Source organism: Pogona vitticeps, chromosome 3 (assembly GCF_051106095.1).
Source record: "Pogona vitticeps strain Pit_001003342236 chromosome 3, PviZW2.1, whole genome shotgun sequence".
Lineage (NCBI taxonomy): Eukaryota > Metazoa > Chordata > Lepidosauria > Squamata > Agamidae > Pogona > Pogona vitticeps.
Window position 1 is genome coordinate 219,338,209 of NC_135785.1, and position 23,426 is coordinate 219,361,634.

Here is a 23,426-nt window from a genome sequence, read left to right on the forward strand (position 1 = left end):
CCCTCCCATGATAAGTAATGCTTATCATGGACCGTTCTGTAATCTGATCTGTTTTTCTTTCAGGAGGTGGTTCCACAAGGATGCAGAGCTGGTCTCTGTCCACTGGAGGACTTTCTGCATGCCCTTTCAGTCTATAGCATAAAGCCAGAGGAATATAAAATGCTTTGTTCCCAGACATAGGCACTTTTAACAGATAACTGATTAGCAGCAGCTAATTATGTTGTAATTTCTTCTTTCTGAATACCATAAAATCAAAGCAACAGCCACTTGTGGTTCAACTTCGAAGTTAAAGTAACATAATAGCACATAGTTTGCCTTAGTAAGGGAGGTGAATCTTTCCTGTTTGGGGAAACACGCTTATGTGACTGAATGAAAATGTGTCATGCTGAGGATGAACATCATTGGCAATAGCAAATTCTGGTGGTGGTTGCCCAGAGTAGTAGTCACTTCATTTTCCAGCTGTTTATTTGTAGCTTTTGACATACCCTGCATGATCTCCGGCTCACAATTGCGCAAGATGGTGACTACCTGGTTGAAAATAGGGCTTCTGTGTGCATAAGGGCATGCAAAGTAGTCTTCAACAAGGACCACTGTGTCTGTGTGTAGTTACAGAGGATAGGATTTTGGCTCAAACTGTTGTCATGAACCTCCAAACTGAATGTTTTGGTACTAAGGATAGGACTAACAACACACATGGAACTTACTTTGGATCTAGAATTGCTATGCTGATTTGCTGCTGTTTAAGCACTATAGCCGTTAGGAGTTCCACACATCTCTTATGGTAAACCTTCAACAGTCCCCTTAGGTATAAGGGATGGAGAGTAGGCATGGCTACACCAAGTTGCTAGCAAGTAAATATCATAATTGTGGCTTTAAACAGCTGAATTTAGAACAGTTAAAAATAACTTGATTTAACAAAAGCCATTGTGGAATAGTACAGTTAGCTGAAATGCAAAAGAAAGTAAGGCTGCTAGCTGTTGCAAGTTTGGAAGGAACGAAGCTAGATACAAGCAATTACAAGAACAGCTGGGCACATTTGTTAGTGTTAAGGGCCAGACATACAGCTGTTAGGGAGGGCAGCAGGCAATGCTAATAGAACTAATTCCAAAGCTGTTAAATGTCAAAGGCAGACAAATATTCACTGGGGACTCTAAATAGCTGCTACCTATGTAGTCTGGGGTTACAGCAAATTCACATGAACTTTCAGATGCTTCAGCTGCCTCTAAAGATGGTAGCACTAATCTCTTAAGTTTGTGCCTATTTGTGAAGTATAACCCTTACCTTTTTAGCATTACAACTCCTACAAGGCATGTTTAGGATTTCTGTTTTGTACAGAAGAAGATGCTGAAGGGTCTTACACTGAACAACTCTGAATAAACAGCTCAGCCATGGTTAAGTTCAGAAATGTAGTTAAGCATAAGCCTAATATCTGAATTAAAAAACTCGTAACAGCTTTGAGTAGGTTCATTTAGAGGAGTTCACATTCCTGTGATGCTTTCTCCCTCAATATAAACACATGTTGAACCTACTTGATACAGTAGAGCAGTAACTGTACTGTAATGTATTGCAAGATCACTCCCAGGAAATGAAAGCTAGGTCCAGAAGAGTTTTCTAGGTAAGAAAATGGCGAATGACAGTCTCATTCTGAATTCCCACTCCAGAGAAAAAGTCTTACTTAAAATTACTAGGTTAAAAAACATTCTATTTATTTTTCACCTTTTTAAAAATTTCTCCCTGTAGAGGGTCTTAAAGATTTGCTACTTCTAGAAGATCTGCTGATGCTCTGCCTATGAACAGTAAAGTTATACTAAGACCACAAAATATAAAAGTATTCAGTTCATTCTGTATATTGTATGCTGTAGGGGGAGGCAACTTTGGTAGTTTTTCTGTAACTAATCTGTCTGGGAATCCTCTCCAGGCTCTATGGATTGGATGGGGGAAAAAAAGGAGAGGGGCAGGGGGAGATACAAAGAAAATAGAAGGGGCTGGTTTTGTGTGTTTAATATAATTGGTTTAATAGGTGAGCTGCTGCTCCTGGAAAATTGAGGATGTCAATTCACTTGGCAGGGAGAGGGTTGCAAAAATAGATTTGAGGTATCATAACTAGCCTTAAGACCACACTTTGCCCCACTACTGTAGACAAAGACTTGCATGGCCACTGCTTCTGGGTATTTCCTGTGCAGCTTCCTTCAAGACAGAGGGTTTCTCAAGATTTTTCCCCGCAACCCAGTTGGGCAGCTATGCTATAAAAGTGGTGGTGGGAAGGCTACCTGTTGGTCTCTGAGACTTGTTTATCTGCAAGGACTGATATGGGAATGCACTGATATGATGAGGAAAAATTTGTCTCAGTTCAAAACACATATAGCTATCGTGACCCAGAAGTTGACTTCTTTCCTTGGCACTCTTAGGCACGCCTACACTACTACTACTGCTGCATATACATTTATTGTGTTTGAGCAGCTGCTTTTCTTCCAGTGTCAGGATTAGTTCACCTCTATGATGAAAGCAGGACCTCCGTAAGTGCTTCATGTTGTAATAATGGGAACATGGCTTAAGTTGTACCAACTAGTGTCAACATGCTTCTCATTGGAAGCCAAAACTTTACTCAGAAATGCTTTCAGATAAAATCAATATTATCCATACACTCTTAACCCAGGTGCAAGAGGCAACCTGAGATAGGAAGCAAACAGAACCACCCTGGATTATGGCAAAAGAGAAATAAAAATGCATTTTGTAAGAAACAATATATTTTATTTTTTCTGACACCACAGCCCTGGCAAGTGGTTTTGTACCAAATTTAATGGAGGTTACACAGAACGTTTTACGCTGGGGAACAAAAAAAAAGCCACAAAAAAGTCAGGATAACTTTTAGTGTCTGTTCCACTCCCACATTAATAAAGTCACTTGGGGGGTTCTAAGAAAAAGGATAATAAGAAACAGTAAGACTACTGTAGAATGTAACAGTGTCCAAGTCCAGCCTCTTCCTGAAAGTGGCAACACTCCCAGCATGAGAAGGGCTCTCCTAGATATGCTCCCCAAAATAATACAATGTATTGCAGCTGCCAGAGGAGACAGTAAAGGGGTGGGGAGGACCAAGAAGCTTTTTTTTTTTTAAAGAGTGGGAGGGAGAGACAAAAAGTGCTGAGCAGCACTCCATAATTTGAAAAATATGTCCTTAACTTATTTTTTTAAAGATTCCCCCTCACTGAACTTAAGTTCCTTTTGTGCTTTTCATTAATACTCTGCTCTGAGGTCGTAGTTTGGTTTTTCTATACATTGGAGTTGAAGGAAAATAGTCCGAAGTTCTGAAGATGGATTTTCCACCTAAAAGTAAACAGCCTCTCACCCCAAAGACTAAAGTCTCTGCTAAAATCCCTTTTACAATATAGTACAGTACACAAAAATAACCCCCCAAAATAACAGAGTCCTGGGAGAAGCCAGTCCAAAGGACGTAAACATACAGAGAATGGTGCAACTTGTGACAAATGGCAATTCTCAAAATACAGCTACAGATTCTCAAAGCAGGTGCCATCACAGGATACCCAAGTACACAAAAATAATTTTTAAAAAATAAATCTTAAAAAAACAACCTGTTAAAATGAATTCATTTGTTTTCAGGTATTTCCATACATTCGAGATTTCCCAAAGCATCCTCTGGTCTGTTTTCACCTATTGCATGGCCAAATTGTGCTCCTGGAGCTTTCAGGCAGCCCTCAGGACCTGGAATCTCATCTCAACAAGGATTGGAACCATCCAGTCTTTATGTAGCAGCTTAAAACATCATGTTCCCTGGGTTGCCAGGGCCTTGGCTAAATCCTCCCATTCCTACGTCAGCAGCCATGCCCCGGGGTCTCATCTGTGGGGGAATCATGATGTTTTGTTGGGGTCCTATCATGCCCTGCATTGACATCATCATACCAGGCGAACCCACAGGTCCTGGGTGGCTGTATAGCCCAGCAGGAGCACGGTCCTTGCCTGGAATCATACCTACTGTGTTACTCATCAGTGTAGGCTGGCCAGGCATTGCTGTTTGTGCTGGTGACATCATTCGATGGTGCGGTCCCATCATCCCTTGTTGCAGAAAAGCAGGCGGTCTCATGGGGTTATGGCCTGGCATGGATGATGCTGTTCCAAGAGGAATATCAGGTGTGCCCACTGGCCCTGGGCCTCCCATGCCAGGTAATGCCAGCCCCATTCTTGGATTCTGTTCTGCCATCATCCCCTGCATGTGGGAAAAGCCAGGCCCAACACCCTGTGGCTGCTTACGGCCTGGCACTTCCCCACGAGGGAAATACTGTAGTGTCTGACTAGGCTTCTCGGATGGAATAATCCTGGACAGGTCAAATTCTGGTATCCCAGTAGCTCCAGGGCGAATCACTTCTTGCAGCTCCGGATCAGTAAAAACTGAAGGCATGTTGTTTCCTAGGACAGTGAAAGTGTCTGGTCCCCCAGGACCTCCAGACTTGCAAAGTGCTGGATCCGCTGAACTTTGGGGCATGCTGGTGGGACGCCCCAGTGGTCCTTCACCATGGAAGCTCATTCCAGCTGGGAAATTGCCTTGTCCACCACTAGGTCCATTATGTGGAAATGGCACCTGCTGGGGAGGGGACTGTACTGGAGGAAAGCCCTGTGGGAAGCCCAGGCGTCCTTGAGGTACCATTGGTGGATCTTGGGAACCATGGCCCATCATTGGATTGTGTGGAATCAGGCCAGGTCCCACAGAGACCCCATGAGGAGGTATACTGGGTCCCATAGTGTTTGGAGAGGGCATCTGGTTACTGTGAGTTAGAGGCTGTGTCATTCCCATTGGGCTAAGAGTTGGCATTGGGCCTGCCTGGTTAGGACCTGAAACACGAGGATTTGGGGGATTAATGCCCATTCCTGGAGACAAAAGAAAATATATTTTTAATATTAGAGCAACCTAGGTAAAGACACTATTTTTGTTGAAGATGTACAAAAGCAAAATCCTTTTCTACAAGAATTCTAGGTTGAATTGAAGACTATTCATAACTGCCCTAAAAGTCCCATATGTAGTACTATGTAAAAACAGTTCCAACACCTTCAGTTTTTTTCTATTATTTCAGACTCTGTATTTCAACATACTTTTGTTAAGACAACACTTAAGTAGATGTTTCTGGCATATCTGTGTGCCAGAACAGTTGATCATGGTAAAGACATCTGCTAAATTCTATAGCACAGGTGGGCAACCTGTGGTCTTCTAGTGACTCATCAAGCCCAGCCCACTGTGAAGTATGATGGGAAAGCAATCCAGCTACTTCTGAAAGACCACACAAGTTAAACACCTTTGGCATGAATGTTTTCAAGACACAATTCTAGAGTATGTAATTCATATGGACAGGGCAGGGCCCTCTAAAACAGTGGTTCTCAATCCTTTTCATTTTATGTCCTCTGCTACAAGAAGAAAATCTTTTAAAAGTCAGGCTGCTTGTAAAAAAGAAAAACATACTAATTTCCATAAATGCTTATAAGAACAGCCCCCAAGTAAACACTGGTTACTGCAGCATATGCTTTTCATTATCTCAGCACACTGAACCCCATGTCCAGTGCATCTCCACTGCAACAGGTATATTAATATTAAATTACATGTGTGAATTACAGTTCTATCAACTTCTACCTATGATATCCTTTCCTGCAGACACAAAGGTAGAATGTGGTTGTGTTGGTTCTTTGACATGGCACCCCTGAAGTACTTGTTTTTTACCTGAAAGGTTGTTCATTGGTGGCAAGTTTGGGGAACGTGCTGGGGGAGAGTCGTCATCTGAGGAAGCTACAGTCTTGATAGCGTCATGGTAAAGTGGTGTCGAGCTGGGCATTGCAAACTTGGACATCCGGGACATCATAATGGAGAGAGGGTTTTGAGACAAGGTAGGCTCAGGGGGCATTGTATATGGACTGCTAGAAGGAAGATTTCCAGGAAGAGTCACAGGAGCAGCCTGGCTAACCGTTGGAGGGGGAGCACCACCTTCCAATAAAAAAAATGAGACACAAGTTAACTCTCTGTCAAAACCTCACTTACTGATGTGTTCTGAGAAGCTTCACTGAAGTTCAAGAGTTTGCAATGCTCTAGTCAGGTCTACACAATGGCAACACTATTTTACACACAATGAAGCATTAGTTTGTCTACTCTGACTAGCAGCAGCTCCTTTCACATTTTCAGCTTTGCTTGCTATTTGAGAGCCTTTCAACAGATGTCATTCAGCTGTAGTCCCAGAGATGGCAATCTCACTCCATCTGTTTCCATGCCAATTTGCCAAATGCTCAAGGGGAAAACCTCACATCCTTGGAGGAGACAGACTCCTTTCTTGCCTATCTCTGTGTCTTTCACAGTGAGACACAACCACTGCACAGCCCTGTGAATCAATGGACTTGGGACACGTGGGCAGAAGCTCAAGGGCAAGGCTAAATCTTCTGAAAGAGGAGACTCAGCTCCCCCCCCCCCCATTACAAAGAATGTAACTCTGGTTACATGTTCAACTAATAGTCTGACACTATATTTTGAAGTCATAAAATAAGACATAAATAAGAGACTGAATTTTATTCCATGTGCTTCCTGAAGAGATACCAGTTTGGAAACCAGGAAGAGATCAAGCACCTACCCAAAGCTCCCCTGGCAAACCTTGCCTCTAAGGAAGACAAATTTAAGTCCAGTGGTGGAATCCCTGCACAAATAAAGTTTTTCTCTTTTGGAACCACACTACCAGTCAAGAATGACCTTCCCTAAGATTGTCTACCTGGCCTTCACAGTTACGAGGATCACTTCAAGAGAAGCCCAGAAACCTACCACCAGGAACTGGGGCTTTTTTGTGATGGCCACAACATTATGGCCATACAGTGGTGCCTTGCTCGACGAGGATAATTTGTTCCGTTCAAATCGCTGTTAAGCGAAATTCTCATCAAGCGAAATTAAAAAACGCATTGAAATGCATTGAAAACTGGTTCAATGTGTTCCAATGGGTGAAATACCTGCTCGTTTTGTGAAGATCCTCCATAGGCTGGCCATTTTCCAGTGCCTGTAAAGCGAGGAATCTGTCCTAAAGCACAGCGGGGAACCATTTTGCACAGTGGGCAGCCATTTTAGAGCCGCCGACCAGCTGTTTTAAAATCGTCGTCTAGCAAAAAATCAGTTCCCGAAGCAGGGAACCGATCATCGTTAAGCGAATTTTCCCCATAGGAACATCGTTTTGCAATCACAATAGTGATCACAAAAACTTCATCGTAAAGTGGTTTTGTCATTTAATGAGGTAATTGTTAAGCGAGGTACCACTGTATACCAGGCTCCCTCCCTCTTGGCCTTCAGGAAACATATAAAATTTAAGCTTTAAAGGAGGGCTTCAGAAACATTCCCCCCCCCATGATTTTGTTGTTATTTTGTATGACTGTAGTTGAATTCAGTTTGCCGTGCTTTGAGATACTTCTCCTTTTTTCTTGTTTTTATGATTTGGGAGTTTTCTGTTGGTGGGTGGGTGATTTATGTGTTGTTAGCTGCCCAGAGTAGTAGCTTGCCACTAGATGCTTGGGGTACAAATGTAATAAATAAATCTTCAGTTCAGTGAATAGCTTAAGGAGAGGTTAGAAGCAAAAAAATTAAAAAAGGTTATGTGCCATGTTTTATACAAAAAGCTGACCAGTTTAAGATATATTCTTCTCCACTTACACAATATTAAAAAACAACATTTACAGCATACCATGAATTATCACTGAAGACTGCTACAATGTAAGGCAAGATTAACGTTCTCCATTTTTAAGGCCAACCCTGCAAACATTTTATTCCAGTTTTGTTGAAATGAAAATCAAGACTCTCTGAAGTAGTACATAGAGGATACAAATGGCAAGAAAGACTATACAGTGGTGCCTCACTTAACGATTGCTTCGTACAACGAAAAATTCACTTAACAATGGCTTTTTCAGAGTGATCTTGTGCTTCACAACGATTTTCCCTATGGGCGATTTTCGCTTAACGATTTTGGGACCATGCTTCACTTAACGATGACAGTTTTAGGTCCCCTTGTTTTGCTTAACGTTTTTTTTACAGCCCCGTTTTTGCTATTTTTAAAATATTCTAAAATGTTTAAAAAATGTTTAAAATGCTTGGAATCATTAGTGCACCCAATAAAACCTTCATTAACTTAATTTGGCTTTGTTCTGAGTCTTTTTGAATTTTTTGTGAATTTTTTTCCCCCATTGAAATAGGCTTCAATGCATTTCAATGGGTTTCGCTTAACGTTTTTTCCTATGGGGATTTTCGCTTAAGGATGGTAATCCGTTCCAACTGGAACGGATTATCTGGTTTTCAATGCATCTCTATGGGAAATGGTGTTTCGCTTAACGATGTTTTCACATAGCGATGTTTTTTTTGGAACCAATTAAAATCGTTAAGCGAGGCACCACTGTATACCATTTTGAAATCTAACAGCTATCAGCCAAAACAACAGATGAAAAGCAGAAATTGAATGTAGATGGAGAGAGAGTTGTATGCCTTTCCCCCTTAAGTGTGGGCTCAAATAACATCACGCCATAACTCACAAAGAGTTTTATCTACATGCAACTTAAGATTTTGTCACACATTACTAGCACTAAAGGAAAAACCCAAAGAAAGGGGCTTTGAAGCCACACTTCTGGCAATGGCCAATGTCACATAGTTCCTCCAATCCTGTGATCTCTTGGCTTCCTACATCTCAAAGGATCATAGTAACATATAAAAAACAGAGGTGGACCTACCTGTTTGGACCATGGGGATGATACATGAAGGGGGCTTCTGAGGATTACTAATGATTTATTCAAGTAAAGTGCATGTCTGCCTTGATAAGCCTTAAGATGTCCCCCCCCCCATAAGGCTTGAACGTCTGTCTGCTTGGCAGCCTTCTTTAGAGTCAATTACAAAAGAATTCAACTGTCAAAATTAGGCACGCCTACAATTTCATTGCAATGACCACTCTGAAGCGCTAGAGGGCAATATAGCTAAACAGCTGACTTAGTTGCCTTCCTAATTTCTGGCGTAATGGGATTTCACTGACTGAAGCTCTCAGAAAGCTGGCACCATCAAACAACTGCATGCAAACTCTCTACGCTGGGGACTAGCTTTATTAAAATCTTGCAGGCTGAGAAAAGTCAGTTGCCTCTGAGCTATAAATCTAAAAGATTAACTGGGACTTGCAATTATGCCAGGCAAACAACACTTGGGGAGGGGAGACATTTTATGGAATAGCAAAACCCATGAAGAATGCAATAGATATTTGCCTAATAATTCACAATAGAGCCAAATAGTTGCTTCAGTATTAAACCAACCTCTTCACAAGAAAAAGAAAAATGTATAAAGCCAAACAAGCCACTGTGTTTACCAAATGCAGTTTACTGTCAAAACTGACTGGTGAGAACATTCTAATTTTCCCCCCATTACAAATTTCCTTATTCCAAGAATTTACAGAGCACTCTGTACAGTACATCCCCCCTCCGCGCCCAGGAATCAGCATGCAATATGGAAAGAGCAACACCTTTCTGTGATGAATAGTAATACTCTTATCTTTGATCAGAATTAGACAGAAATATTCTTCTACCTTTTGCCCCCACTCCTCCACAGTTCTGAGTAACAATTAGCTAGGATCCACTAGCTTCACCTATATGCAAGGAATCAGTGAGATTTATCATCTTAACTTGTTCACGTATCTCTTTTAAGGTTAAGATACCTATTTGTCAACAGGCTTCATTTAGCAATTCCATTCGCATGACTTTAATAGCAGTCCCCACTCCCCTTCATAAACATAAATTCTCCATAGAATGGAGTTTTGCCCCAATTTCTCTAGCCAACAGAAACAGAGGATCTACTCAATTTCTGTACATCAGGCTGCTGAAAGAAGTGCTGAACAAAGACATTTGGAAAGTGAAAACTCCCAATCTTACTAACCAGAAAGACAGGGAATCAGGGAGAAAATATGCTGACCTGATTCTGCGTTCCCCATCATGGCTGGTGAAGACATGGCAAGAGATGTTTTATGGTTGGGGGGGATTCCGGGACTCTGTAAGGGGGGCTTTGGAGATGAAGTCCATCCAGGAGAAGGTGCAGGCAGGGACGGAGACTTGAGATGGACAGGAGAAGCGGCGGCAGAACCCATCACAGGAGGGGATTTGATTGAAGCTGCCGCTGCTGCTGCAGTCGGGCCTGCCAGGATTCCTGCTAGCTGGGATGGCGTCTGGGGAGACTTGAGGTTCCCAGAAGGAGAACCAAGCATAGGAGATTGGACCTGCCGCATGGTGGGGGACTTCAGAGGGTTTATGCCCGGAGAATGAACCTGGCTGGTACCAACAGAGACATCCAAGGGTTTGCGTCCAAGGTTGCGCTGACCAGAAGGAGCAGGGTTGAGGCTGTTCGGGTTGCTGGAGGGGTTCAGAGGTAGTGGTGGCATGTGGCTAAGTCGGTTGTTAGTCCTTTGGTCAGGCCCTATTTGCTCTCTGTGGTTCCGGAGACCAACACCTGGGCCCTGAGGCATAGGATGGAAAGGTCGAGGGCCCATTCCATAGTCCTGTTGGGGATGTTCACCAAACGGCAAGGGCACCATTTTCTGCTGAGAGGGATGCATTTCTGAGACACCTGGGCGCATTTTCATCATTTCCTCTGGGCCCACTCCAGCTTCCCTCATTTTTTGAGGTATCATTGGTGGATTGGAACTCATGCTGACATTCAGATTCACATCCCCCTTCATGCTACCAGGTCCCATCCCAAATTCTAGCTCCCTACCAGCTACCATTTGGGGTGGCATCCCTTTTGGGAAGTCTCCCCTAGATGGGCTCATGGATCCGTCAACCGGCATACGTGGGAAGATAGGGTTACTGCCAGGCTCCATGTGTCTCTGAGGGGGAATCATTCGGTTCATCTCCATGCCAGGCCTGATGCCTTCTATGCTCATGCCAGGGGGAAGTCCTAGCTGTTTTTCAGCTAACTGCTGCTGAAATATATCCTCAGGCAAGCCCTGGGGGTTTGGAAACCTTTCTCCTCGGCCAGGGCCACTGAAGACACCTTGCCCAGGGGGGAAGTTTCGGCCATCTGAAATTTTTGGCACATCTTCTGGCCAGGGGACACCTGAAAGCCCAGGTCTAGGTGTGGTGTTTTGGACATTGGGACCCTCTAAGTCAGGGTTTATCATTCCAGCAAACCCAGGTAGCCTCATCTGGCTGCTAGGGACATTGGGATGGGGGGCCATGCCCCTTGGGGGCAGTGAATGGGGCATTGCCATACTTTCAGAAAAGGGCTCTGGACCCCCAGGCCCCCACCCTTCACCTGGGGTCATCTGGTAAGGAGGTGGGGGGCCTCTGACTAGACCTCGAGGCCCATGCTGGTGAACCATCATGTCCTGTAAAGAACACTGCTGCACAACTTGTTCTTGTTTTCTCCTCTTCTCCTCATAGAACTCCTGCTGCAGTTTCAGCCATGCCACCTGCTCAGGGGTCATGTGATCCCGATGGTCTGGGCCTATAGGACCAGACTGAGAGTTTATAGACTGTGGCCCAACATCATCTGGTGAGAATGGCATATCCCTGTGCCCCTGGGGGCCAAAGGGAGCCCCTACTTCTGTCCGGGATCCTGGCCCTTTACCTAAGCTTTGGGATTGAGCCATCATGGCCTGTATTGGCCCTTCAGGTTTCTTTTGGGGACCATCCAGTGTTCCAGAATTTGGCTGAGGGCCCCCAGTCTGGCCTCCAGCAAACTCCTTCTCATCTGGGAAAAGCATACGCTGAATATCTCGTAGGGTCTGCAGTGAACGTTCTCTGTGCTCCAGCTGTTCTTGGGAGAGTCCATCTGGATTTTCACCCATGTTTTGTGGGTCCCCTCCAGATACCTGCTGGTTGGGACCTTTGGGGTCTGCAGTAGAACTATTACTCCCCTGGGAGACAGGACTGACTGCTCGATTATTGGGGGTTGACGTTTGTCCAAATCCCTCTGCCTGCAGTGGAGTAGAGTTTGTGGGACTTCCTGCAGACGTAACTTTATTTTCTAAGCCAGGATTGTCCTGATCAATAGGACAAGGAGGGCCAGTCGGTTTGGATGCTGGTGCTGACACTGGAATGGGTGGAGTCTGCTGCATTTTGGCATTCTGGGGAGGAGTCTGCTCTTGGGAAGTAGGCAGCTGTGATGGAGCTTGAGGCTTTGTATCAATCCGAAGTGGTGGGATCTGCGTATTCTGCATAAACGAAAAGACAAAAGCACCTTCAGATGGTTCTAGTTTAGAGGAACACAGATTGTAAGAAAAAGCTCAACTGTGAGGTCACCATGGACTGATGCTGTTTAACACCTGAAGATGCAGTCCATCTTCAGAATAACAGAACTCTCATCCAAGCCACTTGCAGTGCCCTCCTCACCCTAGTCTACATATGAAGTTACTTACCAATGGTATGGCGTTTCGTTCTGCCTTGTTAGGGATATTTTGAATATGAAATGACACAATTGTTTCCACTTGCCCCTTGAGTACAGCTTCTGCAGCCCTAAGGGGGGGGGGGGGGAAACAAATTCAGCCATGTTATCATTGAACACACCAGTTTTCCAATCACAAAAATTCTGAGTCTGTTTTTGAGACTATGCAGCCCAGAAAATGGACTGATAAAGGACAAGCTATAGCATAACAGAATATCACCTCGTGCATGCATGCTTTTAAAGTCCCAGGTTGCAATTACTTTAGTACAGTGGGCCCTTGACTTACGAACGGCCCTAGTTGCGAACTTTTCGGGTTACGAACCCGATCTCATAGCAAGTAGTAAACCCTACCTGCAAACGTGGATTGGGTTACGAACCCAAAAGGCAGGGAGAAAGCATGGGAAGTTCAAACTTCCCGCACTTTCTCCCTGCCTTTTTGGCTTTGGAAGCAAGCAAGCCGGCTGGGGAGAAATTGGCTCCCTCCTTCCACCCGATGGTGAGTCCCCTTCACGCTGGGCTAAGCCTTTTGAGAGCTCCGAAGCCGCCCATTGTGGCGGCAGGGGGGGGGGACCCTCAGGGAGGTCTCCCAGGGCTTGCATGCCTTCAGAGGTTTCAAAGGGCTTTCCCTGACATTGGAGGAAGCCCTTTGAAAGCTCCAAAGGCAGAGAAGAAGGGAGGAAGCGGAGCACCTGGAGGCTAGAGCTAACCGGGCACTTGGCCGCTTGGCCCCGGCCGCGTGAAGGCAGTGGAGCACCGGCAGGCTTCGGACTGGTAAGTCCTTTTTTAAAAAGCTTTTCTGTGTAGGTTTTGGAGGGTCGGCTTGGACTGGGGGGGTTATGTTTTTGTTGGTTTTTGTATGTGTGTGTGTGTTTTCTCTTGCAGTCCCAACATGGAACTTGCTCTTTTTATTTTTATTTTTGTATTTTATTTTTTATTTTTTTGAAATGCTGGAACAGATTAATTCCGTTCCCATGCATTTCAATGGGAAGTGGTAGGTCGACTTACGAACTTTCCGAGGTACGAACGTCCTCCCAGAACGGATTAAGTTCGTAAGTGGAGGGCCCACTGTATGTTCAAATAGTCTATCCTACATGATTTGTTAAAGAAAACAAATCACATAAACATTTGGTGCATAAGTAGGCTTGGTAATCAGTAAAAGCTATTGGTTGGAGGCAGCAAGTTTGCTATCCCACATTCATCCCTACAGAGAGGGGAATCCTGAAGTATTCAGTTTTTCTCAAGGGGCAGTACTTGTTGTTTTTCCATAAGGAATCAATTACAATGTAGGGACAAGCATGTATCTAATAAACCCTGCCCTGTGTGATGTAATGAAGATACAGAAATTTATTTCACTAGGCATACTTGGAACAGGAAGTCACAACTGACTATTATTTCTCACTAGATACAGCTAGCAAAAAGCCCTATGCGCTACTATGGTACGAGACTGTTACAGCCACGTAGAAAAATCATTCTGTCTAAAGATGTCCTCTGTCTCACAAAGTAAATTATACCTGAAGTTATAGCTACATTTTATGGAATCAACATTCACTTACTTATTAGCCATCTCCGTTGAAAAGACATAGACCACTTTGGATGGGGGCTTCTGCATGCTAACTGGATCTGAACTTGCAGCTTGACCATGGGAAGGAGTGGAAGAACGTGGGGCTGAAGCATTTGAAGGTGCCATGGAGTGTGCTGTATGCTGGGAATCTTGTGATTTTGCATGATCAGCAGAGCCAAGATCTGGAAGGAAAGACACAGGAGCCTTAAGAACTAGCACAAACTCCATTCTTGCTAATAGTTCCTGCTGAGCTTCCTACCAATGGCCATCTTTATATAGATACAGTGGTGCCTCGCTTTACGATCGCCCCGCATTACGACGATCTTTTTGCGATCGCAATTGCGATTGCAAAACGATGGTCTGAATAGGGGTTTTTCACTTTGCGATGATCGGTTCCCTGGTTCGGGAACCGATTCTTTGCAAAACGATGATTTTTTGGACAGCTGATCGGCGGTTTCAAAATGGCCACCCCGTAAATAAAATGGCTCCCTGCTGTTTTCTGGGACAGATTCCTCGCAAGACAGCCACTGAAAATGGCCGCCCTATGGAGGATCTTCACTGGATGGTGAGTTTCCCGCCCATTGGAATGCACTGAAGGGGTTTCAATGGGCTTTTTATTTCGCATTACATTTTCGTTCTACAGCGATTTTGCTGGAATGAATTAACGTCGTAATGCGAGGCACCACTGTAGCTGGTGCTTATTACATCAGTTACTACTAATGACTGCAACCACCACACTAGCTCTAAGAAGTGGACACCTCACATGCTTTAAGAAGTGAACATAGTATACTACAGGGTATACTATATTAAAAATGGTATTTCTCAGTCTTCCATCATTTCAAAGGTGAGACTCCAATCTAATAGGTCCAATTTGAAATACTACTTACATACACCAAGAGTGCATGAAATCACATCATTGACAGACCTAATGAAATTTCTTACATTGTCTACCTAGATGGGAAGCTCTTCCTTAAGCAAACTGAGAGAGTTTGCCAGTTTTCTCAGATGGTTTAGGCACACCACAATTAAGATGCATTTTATATTCAAATTCCCACCTATGTAAAACTAACTCATAAATTACTACAACTTTTATACATGAACATCGACAAGAGAACTTTAAAAATGTGCTTTAACTAGCTTCATACCACCCCTACTTAACAGTAGATTCAAAGTCTGGTGATTAATGCATTACAAAGCTTATATTTTTTGCAATATACACAGACATGGACATTCTTACTGTCATTATATTAGCACTTTTAGAATAACCCCTGCATCATTCCTGTACCTGGCTACCATGTTATTATTTAACTACAACTCCCCAAATCCCTGACCACATTTGCTGAGATTTATGGAAGGTGATATTCAAAAACACCTGGAAGCCCAATTTTGGGAACCATCAAAGGGTTGCCGAAATTCAGAAATGTCTGAATGATACATTTATTCAAAAACACTAGGCATGATCAAAATTATAAAAAAGACTGACTGGTATTACATGACAGATACAAGTTTTAACCAAAAAGCTAAGTATCTGTTAAATATCGGAGCAGTATGTATGCTGTTCCTAATATTGCTGGATTTTTGTAGCTCTGGTGGTGTGATTTCTGAGATCCGCAACTGCTTATAGTACTGAGTGAAATTTCTTGATATTGTTCCCAAAGCCCCAATGACTACGATGACCTCTGAAGTGTGTTTCTTCCAGAGGTGAGATATTTCGATTACCAGGTCTCTGTATTTGATTAGTTTTTTCAATTCTTTATTTTCAACCTTGGCATCCCCCAGAATTGCAATGTTAATGATCCAAACCTTTCTTTGTTCTATGTCTGGTGTGTTACATTCAAGGTGTCTATCCATTTGGATCCAGAAATCTCACAAGATCTTGACTTACTCATTTTCTGACACCTTCTTTACCTGATGTTCCCACAGGTTTTTGGAGGATGGCAAGTTATATTTTTTACATAATAACCAATGCACTAACTTTGCCACTCTATCATGTCTAACTTTGTAATATGTTTGTGTAATCTCTGGACATTCACAGATGAGGTGTGACACAGTTTCATCTTTTTCTTGGCAGAGTCAACATTTGCTGTTAGCAATAATTTCTTGGATCTTAGCTTTCATCACATTGCTTGGGAGTGCTTGTTCTTGTGTAGCAAAAATCAAGCCTTTGGTTTCTTTCTTAATTGACCCCAGTTTTAGTCATGCCCATGTTGAATTATTATCATGCTTTCCATCAGTTTCTCAGGTCTTGTCCATATAGTGGCTTATTTTTTCCAGCTGTTTATTTTCAAGTTGTTATTTCTTATATTGAGCCTTTGTTTCTGTTGTCTTCAAAATATTTTCAATTTTCACTACCTTAAGTAATTTTTCTCTGCTTGTACTGATATAATCTTTGGCACTTCTTTCTTCCTGCTTTACTACCTGCTGTATTTGCAGTCATCCATGCCCTCTGATTTTTCATGGCAAATATAATCTGTCCACATCACTTTTTGGATGTAGTGCATGATGCATGTTCATTAGATTCCGTGTTTTTTTTTTTTTTTTTTGATCCAATTCTTCTAATTCGTTTGAGTCCAATTTATTATTCCAGCTGGGTATCTAATTACTGGAACATAACTAAGCCATGTGAAAGCCATGTGTATTTAATTGTATTCCCCCCATTTCATTTTGGTTTTAAGATTTACCACAGCCTTTTGATATATTTATTCCCTTTCTATCAGTTCTAACTTTTGTGTGCATGATGTTGTCTGCTTCTAATTTTCCAAGGTATTTAAGAGAGAGATCAACAGTACAGGTTAACTAAGTTTGAGGTATATGCATCTTTTCTGCAAAATGTAAGATGTAAAATGAGAAAACTGCCTCCAGAGCAAATAAACAACTCAAGTACTAATTGCCAGACTCAACATAAAAAATTTAGGATGAGTCACTAGCTACTGATTGCCTGAATTTTATACCTCCAAACAAAGTAAGGGGGCAGAACTGAACAGAACACTGATATATGTAAACAATAGACATGGATTATTTTTGCCTGGGGTCCTTTGTTGCACTAATCTGGGAAGGAGCCCGGCCAGTGTTTCCCCACCTCCCTGTGAAGCCAACCGCTTCAGCGAGCAAACAGGATGGGAAGTCTCCCTGCCCACCTGATAAGTGGGCAGCTACATGGAGACATGGAAAAGCACCAGCTGGCCTCCTTCCCAGATTGGCACGATGATAGTAACAAAGGACCCCAGAGCTGTGCAGCAATCGGAGAGTGGACCAGCTGGTTCTGGGGGGAGCAAATGGACCTCTGTGGCAGCTATGGTGCCACTATACATATTTTTATCGCCAAGGGATATAAATATGAATAGCCCATTTCTAGTAAACAGCTGACATGTTTAGGAGTAGGTCACTCCTTTAGGAGCTGAAACTTAATTTTTTAAAAAAACTTCAAATGCATTGGATTTCTTGCTGTCTCTGTAAAAAAAAAGTTTTTTGTCAACACTGGATTTGTCATCCTCTTTTTTGCTTATTCTACTGATGCTATTTTTGCACAGCAAGTAGCATCATTCAAAACAGAAAATACAGAATGTATTTAATAGGGTTAAAAGAAAAAAACAGAAGAGATTCCTGGTTCATCCTAAACTAGAACACTTTAGCATAGATGCTCAGTCTTATCAAAAGGATAATGGTGGTACAAAAAGTGTTGAATACCAAACAGCTCTGGCCAGAAGTCTTAAATTTAAAAGGAAAGGCAAACATAAATAAGTGAAAGATAAGGAAGGTCAACTGGGAAAATCCAGAACGAACAGATATAATTGCATACTTTTGCTTAGTTTACTATGGATGGTGGCTTCCCCAAGTGCCTTGAGCTTGCACGGAGCCAGTAAGCTTGTGGCTAAGCAGCACTCAAGCGGACATGTTATTTGTGTGAATGCGGAAACTGATAGCTGAGAATGCTGGCAGCGAACACATAAAATCATGTTAGCTACTTTAGACAACTTTCATGCAGAGGCACATGGGATTCATACAGATAGCACCACCAAGAGACCAGCAGCATACTCTTAAATCTAACGTGAATATTCCATATGAATGCCAAACAGAACAGGACCTTTGGGACTGACAGATTAGACCTGCATCCCAAAGCAACACAGAATGACAACCTGAAGGCTTTTTCCAACTCAGACAGAGATACATTTCAAGTACGCGCAAGATGGCGATCACATATGTAAAAATCTCCATCTGCTCACTAAACTGGTATTATTAAGTTAGTATACACAATGCAGTAATTTTTTTCTAGATGGGGAAGGCAGGGTGAGTGTCTCAAATGGGCTAGTTCTTCCCAATCTGAAACAGATTATGTGTACTCTGCCAGCATGGAGAATACAGAAGAACAACTTAGTTCTGTAAGCACTCTCTTTCATTATAAGGTTCTTCCAAGGGAATTTATAGTCCTTCGTTGTGACTTAATTCACTCTATCCCAAGAATCTTAATGGAATACCACCACATTAAGGTACCAATTCAGCCACAACAAAATATCCAGAGATATATTGTACACAAACAACACTTTACCAAATCTGGTAAGTTAAACACTAAATTTTGCAAGGGCAGGAGGAGACTCAGATTTCAAATGGTTTTTCCTTATGTTTTTTGTAACCCCTGTAGATGTCGTTGTTTAGTCGTGTCTGACTCTTCGTGACCCCATGGACCAGAGCACGCCAGGCCCTCCTATCTTCCACTGCCCCCCGTAATTGTGTCAAGTTCATGTTGGTTGCTTCGCAGACACTGTCCAGCCATCTCATCCTCTGTCGTCCCCTTCTCCTCTTGCCGTCACACTTTCCTAACATCAAGGTCTTTTCCAAGGAGTCTTCTCTTCTCATGAGATGGCCAAAGTACTGGAGCCTCAGCTTCAGGATCTGTCCTTCCAGTGAGCACTCAGGGTTGATTTCCTTTAGAACTGATAGGTTTGTTCTCCTTGCAGTCCAGAGGACTCTCAAGAGTCTCCTCCAGCACCACAATTCAATGGCATCAATTCTTCGGCGGTCTGCTTTCTTTATGGTCCAGCTCTCACTTCCATACATCACGACAGGAACAACCATAGCTTTGACCATTCAGACTTTTGTTGGCAAGGTGATGTTTCTGCTTTTTAAGATGCTGTCAAGGTTTGTCATCGCTTTCCTCCCAAGAAGCAGGCGTCTTTTAATTTCGGGGCTGCTGTCTCCATCTTCAATGATCATGGAGCCCAAGAAAGTAAAATCTGTCACTGCCTCCATATCTTCCCCTTCAATTTCCCAGGAGGTGATGGGACCAGTGGCCATGATCTTAGTTTTTTTTATGTTGAGTTTCAGGCCATTTTTTGCACTTTCCTCTTTCACCCTCATTACAAGGTTCTTTAATTCCTCCTCACTGTAGACAGCAGAATATAAAATACATGCATACCTTGCTAGTTACGACATTCAGGAGATTCCAAGTGTGACATTTCTCTTGAAACCCAGCAGTTTGTTTTTTCCCATAAGTTGAGGAAACCAAGCCTTGGTTTTCAAGGGAAGAGAATGCCTCTGTTAGGCAGCTACAGTAGTAAGACTGGCCACAGTATGCTGTGGCTCATGGAACATGCCTTATGTCTATGCATGGCAGTCAAAACAGTCTTAAAAGACAAACAAATTGGTTTTTTTCTAAAGTTAAGTTACATTCGATTAACTTGATTGACTTAGAGGTGCTCTCTGTGGCAAGCTTTTGCAGAGACTAGCTAGTTTTACTAACTCTTCAGTTTCAATTCAATAGCCTATTCGGTTGTTACGCACTGGTTGTCAGCACACTGAAGAGAGGTATAACTAGTGCCTCCTCTCTCTCCCTCATGGCTTTCTCCATCTAGAGAGTAACATGACTGAAGAAGAGAGGCTTTTGCTTGCATGTAGCCTCTCCCCACTAGCAATTTGCCATGGTTCTTGCTCATGTGGAGAGCCTACATGTGAGCAAGATTTCTCTTCTTCAGTCACATTACTTCTTGTGTGGAGAAAATGATGATCAAGGAATATCAATTCCCCTTTAAGCACAGTGATGATGAGAATCAGATAAGTAACTGCTGAATAGGGCTTTCTTAAGAATGTCATAGTGATTTATAAAATTTACTAACTGTAGGCTGTCATGTTTCTAGGATTCAGAGCAAGTTCAAAACATTATGCACAAGAGAAGGATCAATAACAAAGGCTCTCAAGCAGGTCTGGCATCCACCCATATTTCTGCCCCTTCAAATACCTGTATAGACATACCTTTGATTTCAGATTCATCACTAGGAGTGCCAGCATCTCTCTGTTCAAATGAGTCTGATGAAATGCTCCTCTCTCTCTTTCCTTTCCCTTTTGAACCATTGCCGGCCCCATTCTTTAACCCCATGCTTCCACCTTGTCCAGGGAGCACTTTTGGTGTATGACTCCCACTCTTGGGGTCACAGGGGGAAGGCTGGGATTGGCCTGTTGAGCCCCCCTGTTTACCCTGATTAGAGAATTTAGAGTCCAGCTGGGGATTGCCAGATGGGGACATCACTGTAGGGGGACGAACCATCACCTCCTGCTTTGATTTGGGGCTACTGGAAAGGAAAGATGAAGGAAAGAAAAAATTGTAATAATAAGTTAAAGATATATATATAGACTGTATGTGTGTAAAATTTATGAGAGAATACCAAGTTGCACAAGTTACCACCAACTCAGCCTCTTCACAGAACATAGCAAGTACAAATAACTTACTTTATTACTATGCTTGTCATCTGGCTGCTATTTCAAAAATGCCTGAGTTTTACTATACAGTTGGAAGCATTACTTTTTGAGGGAAGAGAGCAAGGCGGCAAACACAAAGATCTTAGGAACCAGTCAGTCACATAGGGATGTACTTCTCTGACTTCTGTCAATAAAGACAATGGTTTCTATGTACACAAACATGCCTCTCACTAAGCCCAACACAAAGTAAACATACAGGGCACCATAAAGTTCACAATGCTGCCCATCTGGATTCAAACAGAATAGATCAACTGTCAGAGAAACGTTAGTCCAAGAAAGACCAGCCTGCTTGGAGTACCACAGTTGAATTAATGCCCAACTCTAAACTTATATCCTAAATTACCTGCCCACTGGTCACAATCATGTCAAGTATCTTTCAGTGGGTAAACACACAAATACATATCTTTGAAAATAAGAGCAAAAGCGAATTACAAAAGTACAAGATATAGCCTCATCCTTGTGCAAGTGGACAGAATATACGTAAGACCAGAATCTCAGAGCTGATCTATATGAATATCTAACAACTAACATATACATTTAACTTGCACGAAGAGGATTTTGCAATATCGCACATCAGGGGAGACCTCTCTGATAAGAAAAGCTAGTCTGGTGGGTAGCTCAGTGGCTTAGGTCTCCGGCTGCAGAGCCAGAGGTTGGGGGTTAAATTCCCCACTGTTCCTCTTTGAGAAGGGCTGGACTTGAGGATCCATAGGGTCCCGTCAAGCTCTTCAGTTCAAAGGTTATTATCATACAAGTCCAAAGTATTACAGTGGCTGTATAAGTAGACCCACTTGAGAAAAGCTATAAATTTAGAATCAGCAACAACATGCAACTCATGCATTGTCCTCCTATATGATGAAATTAGGACCAGCAGTAAAACAAAGAAGACACTGTCATGTCAAATTTCCTCCTTCAAAAACTTGTTCACACTAGGGAAAATGTCTTCCAGTCACATTATTTGTATTCTAAAGATATTTCTCTTCACACTGTATTCAGTTTGTGTCTTGAGCTTGTGAACAGTCTGCTTTCTGTCCATCTGTTAACAACTGTTTTCCCCCAAACACCAAGTCAGGGATTTAACACAGGAGCATTTCCTCTTTGCTCTGGTATTTACTTTCCCTATAGCACTGAAGTAGCATTGCTGTGTGCACTGTTGAACAGACAGACTTAATCTGTCATTCCTCTCAATGACTATTTTATCAAACCAAGCAAAATAAAAGAAAATAAAAAATAAAAAACCCAAAACATTGTAGCACCTTAAAAACTGCTGTATTTTAATATCAGCGTTTGTGAACAAGCCAACTTTCTCAGACATAAAAGTGCAACTATATGGCAACTTTGATGAAACAGAGGTGTCTGATAAAAAAGTAACACCGAAAAGGACCAGCTTGTTCAGTTCTTTGTAGCCCTACTCCTACTCAGGCTGTAGCCTGCATGTGCACAGGTCAAACATACAGTATGGTGGGGACATCTAAGAAATTTCCTCATACTTGACTCTGGTATTAGTATGGAGGGTTTTGAATTGCTTGTATACTTGTTTGTTTTTTGTCTATGTTTGATGTTTTTACGTATTCCAGAGACTGTACAGATCTGGATTGTCCACTTCTCTGTATGACAGATCAAAGGACTGTAAATAAAGAACTGATTGATTGGTGGGAACATAGGTATACTAAATCTCTACATGCACCAAGCAGTGAACACACAGCTCTGTTGAGGGATTAGTAACTGTGTTCAGCCAAACATCATTACAAAATGCTGTACAGTACTTCCAAATGTGTAGACACGTTCCAAGTGGTATTTACATGCATACCCACATGCCTGCCACTCTTTTAGTCTGGCAGGCAAACACCTGAATAGGACTTAATTCTCACACAGTTCAATGAAATTAAAAGCAAAGCAAAGTGGTTCTGCTTATCTAGTGCCCCACTTAAAGCACTCTATGGGTGGTTTACAATTTTCTTTTTTTAATTGTGCAAGCTACACATTGCCTTCCCCCCACAAGTGAGCTGGGTACTCAATTTTAAGACCTTGGAAGGATGGAACACTGAATCAACCTCAAGCCAGCTACCTGAATCTGTTGCAATCAAACTCAAGTCGCAAGCAGAGCCTTGACTGCAGTACTGCAGTTTAACCACTGTGCCACAAGACTCCTAAATTAATGTACTAAACTAATAAATTAAGAGTATTTATTAGATTAGTACATTAATTTAGAAGTCTTGTGGCACAGTGGTTAAACAGCAGTACTGCAGTCAAGGCTCTAATTTATTAGTTGAAGCATCAGAGCTTCAACTAATAAATTAAGAGTATTTATTAGATGAAGCTCTGATGACAGAGGACATACAGTATTTAGATGCAGAAATAAAATATTCATGCATATTTATTTATAGATTTTGAGGGAAACTGAACCATACTTACCTCTGGGCATTTCCTGATGGGGAATTTCTCACTTTGGGGTTACTGGAATGCATTGACAGAAATCCTAAGCACACTACTGCACACACTGACCGACTCTTGTCAAGTTCCTCTGCTGGCAGTTCTGAAACACTTTCTGCCCAGTGCTTTCTTCAGTGCCCTTGGTCTGCTTGCCTTTTTCCTCTTTGCTTCTCTCTGTTGTTGCACTGGGCCTTTCCCTCTTGCAGCTCCAGCATTCTCCAAATGAGTGACTCCTACTGTTGCGAGGAAGTCTCGCAT

General features: G+C 42.5%; 3 protein-coding genes across 4 annotated transcripts in view; 1 reads left to right on the forward strand and 2 right to left on the reverse strand.

The window, feature by feature from the left end:
- The window catches only part of ACP6 (acid phosphatase 6, lysophosphatidic), a 20,853-nt gene extending 17,607 nt beyond the window's left edge, over nucleotides 1-3,246 (forward strand). Inside the window, exon 10 of the mRNA XM_072994000.2 lies at nucleotides 64-3,246. Within this exon, the coding sequence (XP_072850101.1) occupies nucleotides 64-180 (117 nt within the window). The 3' untranslated portion in view covers nucleotides 181-3,246. The remainder of the gene's footprint in view (nucleotides 1-63) is intronic.
- Nucleotides 2,730-23,285, reverse strand: BCL9 (BCL9 transcription coactivator). Its single transcript, XM_072993999.2, has 7 exons — nucleotides 23,151-23,285; nucleotides 20,232-20,548; nucleotides 13,978-14,167; nucleotides 12,399-12,495; nucleotides 9,959-12,194; nucleotides 5,723-5,983; nucleotides 2,730-4,881 (listed from the first exon to the last, which is right to left on the reverse strand). The coding sequence occupies exons 1-7, from the start codon at nucleotides 23,201-23,203 to the stop codon at nucleotides 3,773-3,775; spliced, it is 4,263 nt and encodes a 1,420-aa protein (XP_072850100.2). The 5' UTR covers nucleotides 23,204-23,285; the 3' UTR covers nucleotides 2,730-3,772.
- On the reverse strand, nucleotides 20,342-23,426 carry LOC140705638 (uncharacterized). 2 transcript variants are annotated; one of them, XM_078389812.1, is made up of 2 exons: nucleotides 23,151-23,426; nucleotides 20,342-20,545 (listed from the first exon to the last, which is right to left on the reverse strand). In XM_078389812.1, exon 1 carries the CDS (start codon nucleotides 23,424-23,426, stop codon nucleotides 23,250-23,252), a length of 177 nt encoding a protein of 58 aa, XP_078245938.1. In that variant the 3' UTR covers nucleotides 20,342-20,545; nucleotides 23,151-23,249. The 2 variants fall into 2 exon arrangements, with proteins under 2 accessions (XP_078245938.1, XP_078245937.1); XM_078389811.1 differs by having other exon boundaries at nucleotides 20,342-20,548.

Excerpts from the sequence above, each read along its gene's own strand:
- BCL9 (XM_072993999.2), bottom strand. The coding sequence starts at position 23,203 with ATGCATTCCAGTAACCCCAAAGTGAGAAATTCCCCATCAGGAAATGCC. Across the intron at positions 14,168-20,231 it reads TGATGAATCTGAAATCAAAG|ATCTTGGCTCTGCTGATCAT; the intron begins GTATGTCTATAC and ends CTTTCCTTCCAG. Across the intron at positions 12,195-12,398 it reads AACGAAACGCCATACCATTG|AATACGCAGATCCCACCACT; the intron begins GTAAGTAACTTC and ends TCGTTTATGCAG.
- LOC140705638 (XM_078389812.1), bottom strand. The coding sequence starts at position 23,426 with ATGCGAGACTTCCTCGCAACAGTAGGAGTCACTCATTTGGAGAATGCT.